Here is a 13811-nt window from a genome sequence, read left to right on the forward strand (position 1 = left end):
TTCTCGCATTATGGGATTGTGTGACTGGAGGGATTCCACAAGTAATGAACAAAAGGCTACTGTGAAATTGAGAAATTCAGGCTACTGCATGTATCATACAGCTTTTATTTCATTGTTCTTTTAACTGTATGACCCAGTTTTATTGCACTGTTAATTGTATGCATTATGCAGGGTGTTTTGCATTGTTTTTATAACTCTAATCTACCTTGAGTACCAATGTTAAAGGCTGACAAATGCCTTTTTTCTGCCATGTAATTTGGAACATAAACCTATTGGGCAGGGGTCTTTCCCCTCCTCCTATACAACACTTAGTACAACTCAGAAGATAAAGAAGTATTTATAATCAAATCAGAGGTATTAACTTTACCGGAACAGAATAAAATTCTCCTGCTTTATCTCTTTAAACCCAGAGGAAGAGATTTTAAAGACGATGAGAACGTCCAGAGATTATCACTTATAGTTTCTATAGCACAATTCTCAATCTCATCATAGACCCTATCAGATTACTACCAGCATTTTTTAAAATGGGAACTGAAGCATAGTGGTATGGGTGGCCAGGCCCATCCAAAATTAATAATCAAAAGTCTCCCACACAGATCCACACCAGTGTTTCAGCAATCAATGTTAAGACTTACTCAAAAAGATTTTTTATATCTAGAAAGTGCAAAGTGCAAGATTAGTGTCGCACCTAATAAATACTTCATAAATAAATAATCAACATTTATAAATATCCATCAATTCATAAATATCCAATAAATAGCATAAAAGCCTAGTACATAACTACATAATCACTCAGTGTTCTCACTTAAAGGTACATCAACAATGATTATCAAAGGTACAGTCCATATAGAAAATGACCAAATAACTTTATCTTTTTCTGCAGGTCCAGGTAAGTCCAGGTAAGAAGTCCAACATGGGGCGCCCAAAGAATATAGGTAAGTGTCCATTTATAAATGAATTAACTGGTATTTTCTTAAATGAATTAACTGATATTCTCTTATGTTTACAGGTTCATTCATCCCATGGGATGCTGCTGAAGATGGCTCAGCCTGACAGACTACAATAATAATACATACTAATAAACATATTATTGATAAACATATTTCTTTTCATGAGTGTTTACTTACAATCATATAGAATCAATTTCTCACTGGATGTATCCAAAGCCTTCATTCAAGATGGAAAAGACGCTTCCATGAGCACGTTGGTACTCTTGACACCTTTATAATGGGTTAATTACACTCTCTTTCTGCTAACGTTAAAGGGGCCATCCTTTCCTTACTAAAGGAAGCAAGACAAATCCAACTCTTGATTTAACCCTTTAGGGACTCTAGAATCAAGTTGAAAAATCCCGTGTGACTCCCTTTGTAACAGGAATCTCTGATTCAATTTACCTCCCCTATGGGTCACTACCTCTACTATTGAAATACCAGTTAGTTCATTTATAAATGGACACTTACCTGTATTCTTTGGGCACCCCGTGTTGGATCTGCAGAAAAAGCGAAAGTTATTTAGTCATTTACTATAAGGACTGTACCTTTAATAATGATTGATGATGTATCTTTAAGTGAGAACACTGAGTGATTGTGTGGAAGATCTTTTCCACACTGTGACACTGAGAGATCTCTGTCTTTTGGTGCTACACCTCTGAAGATGCCAGCCACAGCTGCTGGCGAAACGTCAGGAACTACAATGCCAAGACCAGGGCAATACAGCCCGGAAAACCCACAACAACCATTGTTCTCCGGCCGTGAAAGCCTTCGACAATTTTATCATTTTGTACTAAAATTACTAAGTTACATTATATTATTGTGAATATTAAAGATAAAAAATTCTCCACTATTAGTCTTAAATGGAATATGAAAACTACAGAAAGACAAAATTTAGAAATGCAAAATTGACATGTTTGCATACCTGATGGAGAATTATGAGTTGAAGACAAAGATTTGGCTTTGGAGTCTGATAGTCGAGAAATGCTATTTGCTCTAACTCTAGGAGAAATTTTAGTACCATCTGCTGGTGGTGTTAGCCTAATGCCACTTCTAAGCAGGGCTTCTGGAGTACGAGATGTAGTGCTTCTAGTTATTGTTGCTTCAGAGTCGCTACGTGCTGATAAAGAACCAAGCCTATTTCTGCGTGGCTGGGCAAGTAAGTCAATTCTGGAGATATTTTTTCTTCCTGACGGGGGCTTGGATGTAGAACTTGTAGTAGATACTTCAGAAGCTACTGATGCTTTATCTGCATCAGCAAGTTCACTATCTGAAACTTCACCTAGCCGTGCTCTACGCAAGAGAGAAGTCCTTGTGGGGCGAGGCCTTGGAAGAGTGGTTGACTTACTGGACTGCCCAGCTGATGCTGAAGAGGTCTTCAGTTTAGCTGACCTAATGCTTTCTGATTTGGAATGCAAACGTTCATCTGCAGAAATAAAAGGAGTCCTTCCATGTGGTTTACCAGAGCACATTTCCTGGTCAGAAGATAAGATATCAGAAATAGCAGAATGAGGTACACTAGAAGTTTGGTCATCATCTGTTAAATCTACTGAAGGTTGCCTTATTCTGCCACTGTTCTGCACAATCTTGCGTGTATCACCTCTAGAAGCAGCATCAGAAGAACGGCTTTTTGTTCTCTTTTCAATTTTGTCTCTTGCACTTGTAGAAGATGACTTTAAAACATCTTTAGAAGGAGATCCAGTGGAACACCTATCTTTGTAGAGGGTAGTAAAACTTTTTCGTTTCTGAGTTGATTTTCTTTCATTATCACCAGTAACTAGACTAATTGTACTAGCAGTATCCACATCTGATTCAGGTGAAATGGAATTGTCTCTATTATAGCTGGGAGTTTCAGGTCCTTCATCTGTTTTGTTTTCTTCACGCAGCTTAGCTTCAAGAAAAGCCATTACAGCTTCTGTATCTTTTAAAATAAGTGTGGTATCTAGACTAGGATCTGTTTCCACAGAATCACTTTTTTCAGATATTCTGTTTGCAGATGTTAAAGAAAAAGATGCTGGGGTAGTTCCAGTTTGTTTATTAATGTGAGGAATTAGCTCTATTGGTATATTTGTACTAGGTTTATCTATAGTAAAACTGCCTTGTCTCACTAATGTTTTTGATGTTTCTTTCTTATCACCACTAAATCCTTTTGTAGTTTGACATTTTGTAGTTTCCTCTGCTTTTCTTCTTTTCCCTTCAATTTGTGCCACCTTTATTTCTGTTTTTCCTGTACCACAACCCGATGCCTTCTCTTTACTGTCTATTTTATGAGGAACAGAAGACTCATCTCTTGTCTTTTCAAATTGATTTGAAGATTTTGCAGAAGACAACTTAGTAGGGATCCGGTGTGTTAGTTCACTTTGTTCTGACTGTTGAATTTTAGCTAGAGCTTGCTTCACCATTGATACTTCCCGGCCATTTTCACTTCTCTCTTTGCCAGAGGAAGAACAACTGTTGGAGTGAAAAAATGTCTTGTCACCTTTAGGAGAAAGGCCGTTCGCTGTTCTGCTTGTTTTAGTTAGGCTGTTCCCAATATCCTGTCCTATTTCTTTTTGGGTATGAGTTGGAGTTTCTTTCTCTTGAAGTTCCGTGTCTTGTTTTTCTCCTATCTCCGATCTCTGATGTGTGGTAACCTTTGGTTTTTGGCTTTCTGTGATGTTTTCCTCTTTTGGTAATTGTGGAAGTGCTCTTCTTTTTCGATCTCCTAGGCTGGTCAAAGAGGCAACTGAGCCTGCACTTCTAACAGATATTCCAGATTCGCTGATGTCAGCATCTAATGACAAATAAAATATAATTTGAAGTTTCAAACAAGTGTCACAGATCACTGAGCTTCTGAAAGTGTTATAAGTAGGTCTGTGCTATTCGGGTTTCGCTTCGGGTAAAGATACCCGAAGCGGACCCGATTTGGCAAGCTTCAGTATTCCCAAAGCGGGGCCAGCATGCTGGCCCCCTTTCAGAATACTGAAGCAAAGCTTTCCGAAGCTTTCAGAAATGCTTCAGAAATGCTTCAGAAAGCTTTGGGGCTTGTTTAAAGGGACCCGCCGGCGGGCCCTTTAAACATCAACCCCCCACCTCCCCCCACCTACCTTGTGGTTCCTCCGGGCTGGCTCCTCTGCCACCACCGCGCCACTGCCCGACCCCGCAGGGTGGTGGGGAAGGCCGGAGCTGCCTCCTCCAGCCCTTCCTTCCCCCTCAAATGGCTGCGGCACGCCGGCAATGCGCCGGCCATTTGAGAGGCAGGAAGGGCCAGAGGAGGCGGAGAAAGCCCTGCCTGCCCCTCAAATGGCCGCTGCACTGCCGGTGCGCCGCGGCCATTTGAGGGGTAGGAAGGGCCGGAGGAGGCAGCTCCGGCCTTCCCCACCACCCCGCAGGCTCGGGCAGTGGCACGGCAGTGGCAGAGGAGCCGGCTGGCTTCAGGCCGCGCTGCCTTGTGCTGCTGCCACTGCCACCACAGTGGCGGCGGCCCACCCCCCAGCTGATGACCCTCCCACTGCCAGGTAAGTGGGTGGGAGTTGGAGGGGTCTCTCCAGGGTTGGGTGGGGGTGGAGGGGTCTCCCCAGGGGGGTGGGGGGTAGAGGGGTTGCTCCAGGGAGGGTGGGTGGTGGTGGTGAGGAGTTTCCCCCCTCGCTTCAGTATGCTCCAAATCTTCACAGAGCATACCGAAGCGATTCCTGAACTCTGAATCCGAAGCGGCTTGCTTCTGGTAAACCCGAAGCAGGAATACTGAATCTCCCCACCCATGCACAGCCCTAGTTATAAGTCATTCAGCAGCACCATAGTAAAATAACCTAGCAGGAACTTTAGTTTTAATTTTTGAATTGGTTCCAGATTTACAATCCTTGCGACATTTTGGGCTGTTGTGGAAAACAGGAGACGGGAAAATCATGCTCTGCAAGTGGAAATCCTTGCACTCATGGAAATGTTACTTTAGATCCATGCCTATATTTTTCTTTTTAAGGTTCACTCAAAATGTGTAACACAAATATATTTAAAAGTTTTAATACATATAATAGAATAGCTACATCTGTTTATAATAATCTAATATAACTGCTTCACTAACAGCAACCAAATTTAAGCAAAAAGTAGTTACAAATGGAACAAAAACCTGAGCACAATGAAGTGTATTAAAAACTGCAATCAAATAAAGTTTCATGACTTTACTTCTGAAACAGTAATTAGAAAAGAAGTACTCATAGTACCGTTTTCTAAAGAAGCAGATGACTCAACCCGCAATTCACTTTCTTCATGTTTTGTATGGTTAGCAGCTAGACTAGCCCACTGCGACACCCAGCGTTTACTTCCAGATGCACCAATGCTTTCCTGATAACAGATACCAACATACATAGATTATTTTTTACATTTATTAAAATTATATGATGATTTATTTTACTTGATCTTTGTTGCTTCAAAAGAAAAGGTGAAAACTAAGGTTAAGAAGAATTTGAGAAAACTAAAGCTAGTTTTTACAATAATTAAGTCTGTATTCTACAATGCCTAACAGCAATGATAAGTAAAACATAAGCAGAAGTTTACTTAATGATATTCAAAGTATTCACAGGCTTTAAGTATCAACAAGAAAGTGAAATCACAATAGTATTTTTGTAATTTAGTTAACTACATAGGCTTCTGTCATGCACAGCATTGTAGGTGAAAAAAATGTGATTTTTGTCCTAGTCCAAAAAAACTAACCTTTAGGCAAAGCACAGCATTGTGCACAACTCCATGAGCAGTAAAAAGAAATGCTTAAAAGGGAAGGGGCGCTGAGGATGGGGAAAACCTTACAATCGAATACCCGCCATACACATACAGCACCGTTGCACTGCATACATAATACCAGATAGTGTCAAGGTCTAGGAGGAAAAACAGGTCAAGCCAGGTAAATCTTTTGACCTGCTCAACACTTGATCAGCATATCAAGTTGGGAGGGAGGGTTAGATGAATACTTCTGACCAAAACTATAGAAAGAGACCACAACTGAAAGCACCACTGGCATAGTAACATCCCAATAATCTTATAATGTTAAGAACAATTGCATTATCTTTGGTTTGGGAGAACATACTGTCATCTATTTCTATATACAACACTGACAACAGGGCTGACTATACTGGCCTCAGTTATAATGGGACAAAATGTACACCAAGTCATCTCATAAAGCATATAATGCATGCTGTTCAGCTGTCTGCAAGATAAAGTTATCCTCCAAAGCTCAAAGGAACTGAGCAAGGATACCCAACTTGCTCCAGAAGGAAACAGGGCATAAAAGTACTGTTCCCACAGTTTCAGCATTTCTGGATGGCATGGTGAACATGATCAGTAACATCTAGGGGCCTGCAAAAGTGCATACTGGAATCCACCTCCTCCACCAACTTGGCACTATAAATACTAAATGTAAAATGGGGAAACCATTAGTCCAAAATAGTTCTATCAAACTAATGTAATAGTGAATTGTGTCATTTCAAAACAATTTATGCAAACAATCCACAGTTAATACACATTTATCCAGTGTTCTTTTACTAGAAATCTAACATTTCCTTTGCCATTCTAATTTTTAAAAATTTCAAGAACAAATAATTTGTGCATGGAAAGGAAGTTTAAACAGCCTAGATACTCCTTTGCTGTCAATGTACCTCCAACCATCTAAAACAGGGATTCCCAACTTTTGAGTCTGTGGGCACCACTGGAACTCTGACATAGGGTGGTGAGCACAACTACAAAATGGCTGCTACAGGAGGCAGAATTAGGATTCCCAGGTGTCCGCTGGAGGTGGGCAAACTCCTAGCCTGCTAATCACTGGTGATTGGTGAGAGGTTGCAAGCCCCCCAGTGATTGCCCACCACTGGCAGGCAACCCAGGCAAGAGTGCAGTGGGCACACTCCTGGGCAGGGTGCGACAATGTAACCTCCTGAAGTGACGTTATCATATTTCACAGGGGCTGATTTTGGCCCCAAACGGGCCAACTTTTCCAGAAGTGATGTCATCGTGTTGGCTTCAGGACCGCAAAGAGCAAGCACGAAGATCATTGTCCTGGTAAGTACCAGGTCCCTACACCCACCAGGAGGTTATGGGGACCTGGCAGCCCTAGGCAGAGCCAACCACAAAATGGCTTCAGTGGTAGGTAGAGCCATACACAAAGCCCAAGTGAGAAGAGAAGGGTGGTAATTTAAAAATATATACTGGGGACAAGGACTGTGAGAGAATAAAACCAATACTGTAGTGACACCTGATGCTGAAACAATGTTATTTTAATCCGCACAACCAATCCAAAAGCCACACCTGGCACCACACAGTTTCTAAAACACTTGGTAGTACCAGGAAAGGTGTTGGCAGGAGATATGATGTCACAGACACTATGCTGGGGACCCTTGGTCTAAAACAATCTGATCTGGATATGCAAGAATGTACTTCATCTTCCATTTTTATTCTGAACACCAGTGTCTCAAAAACAACCCTGTATCCTTCATTATAATGACTGACTTTTAACACTCACCTTATATCTTTTCAAAGTGTTACTTTTTCTCTCTGACATTTAGGGTTTTTTAAAAGTGAGGGAACCATGCAGGTTTCAGGTGGTAGTATTTTGTTCAGTATTTGCTGTGGAATATACATGTTATTTGTCTTACTCTATTCAGTATTAGTGACCTTTCTTCAATTGTTCCTTCTATACTGCAGCTTTGCTGGTGACTGTGGCTTACAGACTAGGTGAAAAACTAATGGGTTAACTGGGGAAAAGCTGAGTAAGCTGAAAACTATGAACACTTTCTGTTTTTCTTGGCAAAAACTAGCAAGGAATTTCTTTACAAATCCTTTTTGGAGAGGTCATTGGTCTCTCTCTCTCTCTCTCTCTCTCTCTCTCTCTCTCTCAGCCTAACTACTTCACAGGGCTGCTGTTGAGAGGATAAAATGAAGGATGGGGACAACTATGCTCTAAGCCAGTTTGGGTTCCTATTGGAGAGGAAAATGGGGTATAAATATCTAAATAATTCAATTAAAAGAAATAATTCTCGTCCACTGAAGATACAATGGCTCCAGATGACAGCTGAATGTTCATTTTTATACAGCCACAGCTGGATTCCAATGAATTATGTGACATCTAGGTCTAGGAGAACAAGGTCGCTATACACTGGTAAAATCAGAGCAGGGAGCCTATTCCTCAAAGTGGGATATCTAAATACCACAGTCTACCCTGAGAACACCACTGTGAGCAGAGCAATCAAACATCCATAGCAACAGACAGGCCATTTTGCACGGGCAATTTTTGCCACTTTGGACTCCTTACCTCTTTGGGTTATCTTCTGACTTCCGAGTGATTAACTCCCCCTTCAGACTTCAATGCAGCGTTTCAAGTGTTCTTATCCAAAGTTTCTCCCAACACAGGCAAAAAACTTGGAAGAGGAACCTTGAAACACTGCACTGAAATCTGAAGGAGGAATTAATAGTCCAGGATTTGGAGAAAACTCAAACAAGCATGGGGTCCAAAGCAGCAAACTGCCTGTGCAAAAAAGGCCACAGTCTTTCCCTCAGCTCTTGAAGATCTGTTATACTCCAGGTGGATTATTGGGTATTTATTTAGAAAAATCTATATCCTACTTTCCTACCATTAAAATGACAATCAAGGCAGCTTACAAAATTAAAAACTGTCAAAACACACACAAATTATAAAAACAGTATCAGTTGTAACAGGGACATTAAAATAGTTGTAGAAGAATATAAATAAGTGGAGCAGTGGAACTGTAGTTGAGGCTACCCCCCAGCTGATAAAACCAACAGTACACATTTAAACACAGTAAGGAGAAGACATCATTAAAGCCAACAGGAATACAATAGTTTTGACAGATTTCAAGTAAGCGAAGTGTAAGAGGCAAGAGAGGCTTCTGTCAAGCATTGCAAGATACCACAAACCTCAAAGTATGGGCAGGAAGCATGGATGGAGGTAGTCAATCAAGTACTCTTAGACTGTTGTAAGCACACCACCATTACTTTGAAAGAGATCTAAAAGAGAGATGTATAGGCTAGGGGAAAAGCCCTGGAAAAACCATGTTTCCCCTACTTTTTTTCTAAGGACATATCCCAACGTTTTCTGATGGAAAAATTGTGAAATTTTGCAAAATACTGAAAAATCTCTTTTAGATTGAGTTAATGCTTTTAAGACAGGGTTCACTCAAAATGTGTAACAATTTTTTTTATGTAAGACTTTCAATACATTGTTTAAATGTGAACAATGCAAAATGACAGCCACCCAGACTTGTAGCCCACAGGGCAGTGGAGGAGCACGGAAGCATGGTGACTGCCATGTACTCCATCGGCAGCCCCTTTTCCTCCCCCCCATGCCTGGGATTCCCCTAAGGAATCTTGGGAGGGAATATGGGGGTGCATGCCCAGCAGGGGCTGCCAGGGCATACTCACTCTCAGGCGACAGGGGATCCACACAGGGGGGTTGACACCCATGTGGTTCCCACTGTCTGTCACTACTTGGTTCCCCCCCCCCCAGCAACTGGCTGAGGGGGCGCAGCAATTCATCAGCCAGCAGGTAGGTCACCCAATGCTTGGGATCCAACCTCCATACATTGTCAATGCTCCTTCAGCTGTTATTTATCAAAGCTCTGGCCTCCATTTATTCCATACAGCTGCATCTGTGGTTTCTTAGTTGCCATGCCTCCCTCCTCTTCTCTGTCTCCTTGTGCTGGGCTGTAACAAACTGCAGACTAAGTTCCAATGCAACTGCCTACACTGGACAGTTGGTTACTGTCCTAGTCACCAGTACTTCCTCCATCGCAGGCATGTCTCCAAGGGTAAACTTTGGGACATTACCAAATCCAGAGCAGAGGTATGGAGAATAAAAAAGCACAGAGGTCATAATACCGCTCTCTCAACCACTGAGAAACCCATCACACTATTGCACTGCTAACTCTTTACTCCTTGCTTTCTTCTTGTCTCCTCACAAACAGGATTTTCAGTCACCCCCAGTACTGTGCAGATCATAACTGTGTATATAACTGCTATATAAATTCCAGTCCACATATTGCTTAAGCCATGGGATCACAGCAAGCACAGGGCCTAGGACACTAGCATGTAGAAAGTTCTGTGGTAATGCTGCATGCATAAACAAGATAACATTTTATTTTACCCTCTCAGTTAAAAATGCCTCAGGTTGTTTATTGAAAGTAAAAAAACAACCACCTGATGTGACAATGGGCAGAAGCTCACCCACTGCCTCCTCTCCCATGCTGCTGTTGGCTGGTACTATTTGGCATGGACCTAGCTGGCTGAAGTGTGGAAAGAAGCTTTGGGTGAACCTGTCATCATTGCTACTGGCCAGGTCTGAGCCCCAATGGCCAACTAAAAAGCCTGCATGCATCATTACACTGGCCACTAGTGAAGCAGCCTTTCTGGGGCTGCTCCACTCAGAGTGCTCAGGGGCCATTTTAATGACTCAATCTGCCCTTGACTGGCATAAGCAAAGATTTTACTGCTTTTTTTAAAAAAAATCTCTAATCTGTTTGAGTCCCAGTGGAAAAAGCATACACAACATAAAAAGAAATGGCATTTGACAGAATCTAAAAAAAATCAGAGCAATAAAACCAAAAGGAAATGTCTAAAAGTAGGTACCAAACAGGCAAGCTAGAAGAGCAAATTTAGAACAGATAGAAAATAGTTGGGGTTTATAAAATAATGTTCTATTGTAAAAACTAAATAAGATTAAGTTAAACAAAAGTAAAGTAGAAGTTTTAAAATTCTACATTTTAGCAGTCTTCTTGAAATATGGGGGGAGGAGAACAAAATGGGACTGTTCACGGTGTTCAATACTTAAGGACAACAGAGTACCAAAGAGCACAGATAAAGATTAACTATTAGAACATACCCTTTGAGTCTCAGAATGCTTAAAAATGAGAGTGTCTCATGAGATGTTTACAATCCATGACTTTACACACACAACCTTATTCACCTCCTGCAGTTGTTTCAGGAACCTAAGTAAAAGTTCTCCCAGACTTCAAAGCTGGACTTTTGCTAGCAGCATTCATACTGAAAGTACATATGGAATATGTAATCATGCGTTGCTATGGATATGTTATGGAGTCATTATAGATTTTACAGGACAGGAACATTCTTTCAACACATCAATAAAGACTTCAGGACAGTTTAAAAAACAACAACATTCAGCTTAACTATGAGGACAAGTGACTTTTCACCAGAGGCAAAAACAAAGAATACTGTGATATTAAAGTAATTTGCTTTCAAGGGAAACTTCTGGATGTTTAATTCAAGGCTAGTAAGATTGATAATGAGATGTATGCATCTGCTGAAGCTCCCACAATAAAACAGTGTTGCACTTATCTGTATCTGTTGTTCATCAAGTGTTCTTCAATGCAGACACATACGGGATCTGCACATATGCAGGCCAGCCATGGACATTCCAAAACTCCTAGAGGCATGAGATGCTCACCTTACCCTTCCGTGTGCTCTCCCCCCCCCCCCAGCGTGCTTATAAAAGACAGGGTGAGCAGCTTCCTCCCTCAGTTCTCTAAGCCACCAGTGAAGTAAAAAACACACATACATGTAGCAATAAACAGCACACGGTGGGGAAAGGAGAGAGAGATATGTGTCTGCACAGAAGAACACTCAATGAACAACAGTTCCAGGTAAGTGCAACCCTGTTTTCATCGTTGGGTCTTCTGTGCAGCCCTACATGGGAGATTAGTGAGCTAACATACCCAGGAGGTGGGTGTGTTTGCCGCCGAGCGATGATGGGCGGCCGGCCAAGGCCGGGGTGAGCCGTGAGATGAACACACAGAGACCAAGGTTGGATTTAAACCAGGCCACAACTTTATTGATTACAGTGACAAGGAGTGATGGCCGCATAGGGATCGGATCCCAGCGATTGGCTGACCCGCCTGCCAGCCAATCCCTCCGGCCCCCACAGGCCCCTGCTGTGAGGGGGAAACCGAGGGATGGCAGTTGGCGGGGACAATCGGGTGTACACCCCTTATTGCCCCCCTTGCCACCAGGGAGCGCGCTGCTGTGTGCGGGGCCCCCGAGCTGGGTCCCGCCGCTAGGCCTCGCTCCCTGAATTCCTTAAGGGAATCCCCTATAAACGGGGTTCGATGTGGCCTCAGGCCCCATCTCCCCCCAGAGGGATCGGATCCCAATGCCAAACCGCCCCTAAAAGTTGCGACATTAAAAATTGAACAGAACTTGAAAAAGAGGGAGAGGAGGGTGGGATTTGCCGCCGGGAACGAACTGAGCGGCTCGGGGCGGCTGCCTCCTAAAAATACCCGAGAGGCGGACCGGAGGGAAGACTGCTCCCCCCAGGTCCGCCCCGCCAGCGCCCCGCCCGCCCGGCCCAACGGCACACCGGCCGCTGCCGATTGGCCGGGCGGGATTTGAATCTGATTGGCCGGGGCGCAGGGAGGCAGCCAGGAAGCAATGTCTGCCGGCTTCCCGGCCCAGCCCGCCGCCCCGCCGCCGGCAAACTGGCCGCCCAGGTAAGTCTGGGGGCCCTTGCTTGCCGCCGAGCGATGATGGGCGGCCGGCCAAGGCCGGGGTGAGCCGTGAGACGAACACACAGAGACCAAGGTTGGATTTAAACCAGGCCACAACTTTATTGATTACAGTGACAAGGAGTGATGGCCGCATAGGGATCGGATCCCAGCGATTGGCTGACCCGCCTGCCAGCCAATCCCTCCGGCCCCCACAGGCCCCTGCTGTGAGGGGGAAACCGAGGGATGGCAGTTGGCGGGGACAATCGGGTGTACACCCCTTATTGCCCCCCTTGCCACCAGGGAGCGCGCTGCTGTGTGCGGGGCCCCCGAGCTGGGTCCCGCCGCTAGGCCTCGCTCCCTGAATTCCTTAAGGGAATCCCCTATAAACGGGGTTCGATGTGGCCTCAGGCCCCATCTCCCCCCAGAGGGATCGGATCCCAATGCCAAACCGCCACCGGAGCCCCAAAGCGGCTCCCGCCAAAACTCCTAGCACTGTAATCACTCACGGAGACTGTCCCGGATGTCCTGCAGCCACAAGTCCTGGCCCCAGCTGGAAAGATGTACCCCGTCTGGGCGGAACATCGCCCCTATTTTAAAGGAAATGTCCGGATGAAGTATTGCGGTGCCCCCGCTTTCTCCAACGTGCAACTCCATCGCCCTGGCTAGCCGTTGTCTGATCCTGTCCACCTTTTCGGCGCACCGAGCCGAGCGCCAGCTCCGTCGTTGCAGCAGATCTGACCAGAAAATGTGCACCCCAGGAAAAAACTCCTTGAGCCGCTCCAGGTCCATCATCATTGCGCGCTTCAGCTCCGGCCCTTCGCGGACGCCCAGGTCGTTCTCGCCTAGCTGGATGACCAAGGCGTCTGGGGCTCCCCCCTGCTTGGCGTATCGCTGCAGTAGCGGGACTAGGCCTTCCCATCGCATTCCCCTGACACCCAACCAGGTGACGCTGATCCTGTCGTCGAGGCCCAGGTGCCTTCCCCAGCCCGATGCCGCCGCGTACTCGCCGGCCCAGTGCACGATGCTGTGCCCACAGATCCAAACTCTCTTGAGGAGACCTGCCAAGAAAGTGAGCAGACGAGATTATAAGCGGTTGCCCGGTGATGGGCAGATGTATGTGCGGAATGCCTCGGACCTCCAGCGCCCCAGGGCCTGAATCTCGGTGGGGGACAGGCCCCACTCGGCTGCGGCTGTGGCGGCCCCGATACGGAAGGAGTGGGTCCCGAAGTCCCCCGCGGGGAGGCCGGCGTTGGCGAGACAAGCCCGTAGCACCGCCAGGAATTGGAAACGAGACACCGGGGTGGCGTCCGCGTGAACCAGCAACGGGCCTTCTGATTTGGGGCGA

At 44.8% G+C, this 13811-nt stretch overlaps 1 protein-coding gene across 2 annotated transcripts in view; it reads right to left on the minus strand.

Moving 5' to 3' along the window:
- Window positions 1-13811, minus strand: part of CEP170 (centrosomal protein 170) — a 188745-nt gene that overhangs the window by 61087 nt on the left and 113847 nt on the right. For both annotated transcript variants that reach the window (XM_054985890.1, XM_054985885.1), the window contains exons 10-11: window positions 5189-5309; window positions 1915-3762 (exon numbers count right to left, since the gene is read on the minus strand). In XM_054985890.1, coding sequence (XP_054841865.1) covers window positions 1915-3762; window positions 5189-5309 — 1969 coding nt within the window. The remainder of the gene's footprint in view (window positions 1-1914; window positions 3763-5188; window positions 5310-13811) is intronic.

The sequence above is a fragment of the Eublepharis macularius genome, chromosome 1, assembly GCF_028583425.1.
Source record: "Eublepharis macularius isolate TG4126 chromosome 1, MPM_Emac_v1.0, whole genome shotgun sequence".
NCBI classification, from domain to species: domain Eukaryota; kingdom Metazoa; phylum Chordata; class Lepidosauria; order Squamata; family Eublepharidae; genus Eublepharis; species Eublepharis macularius.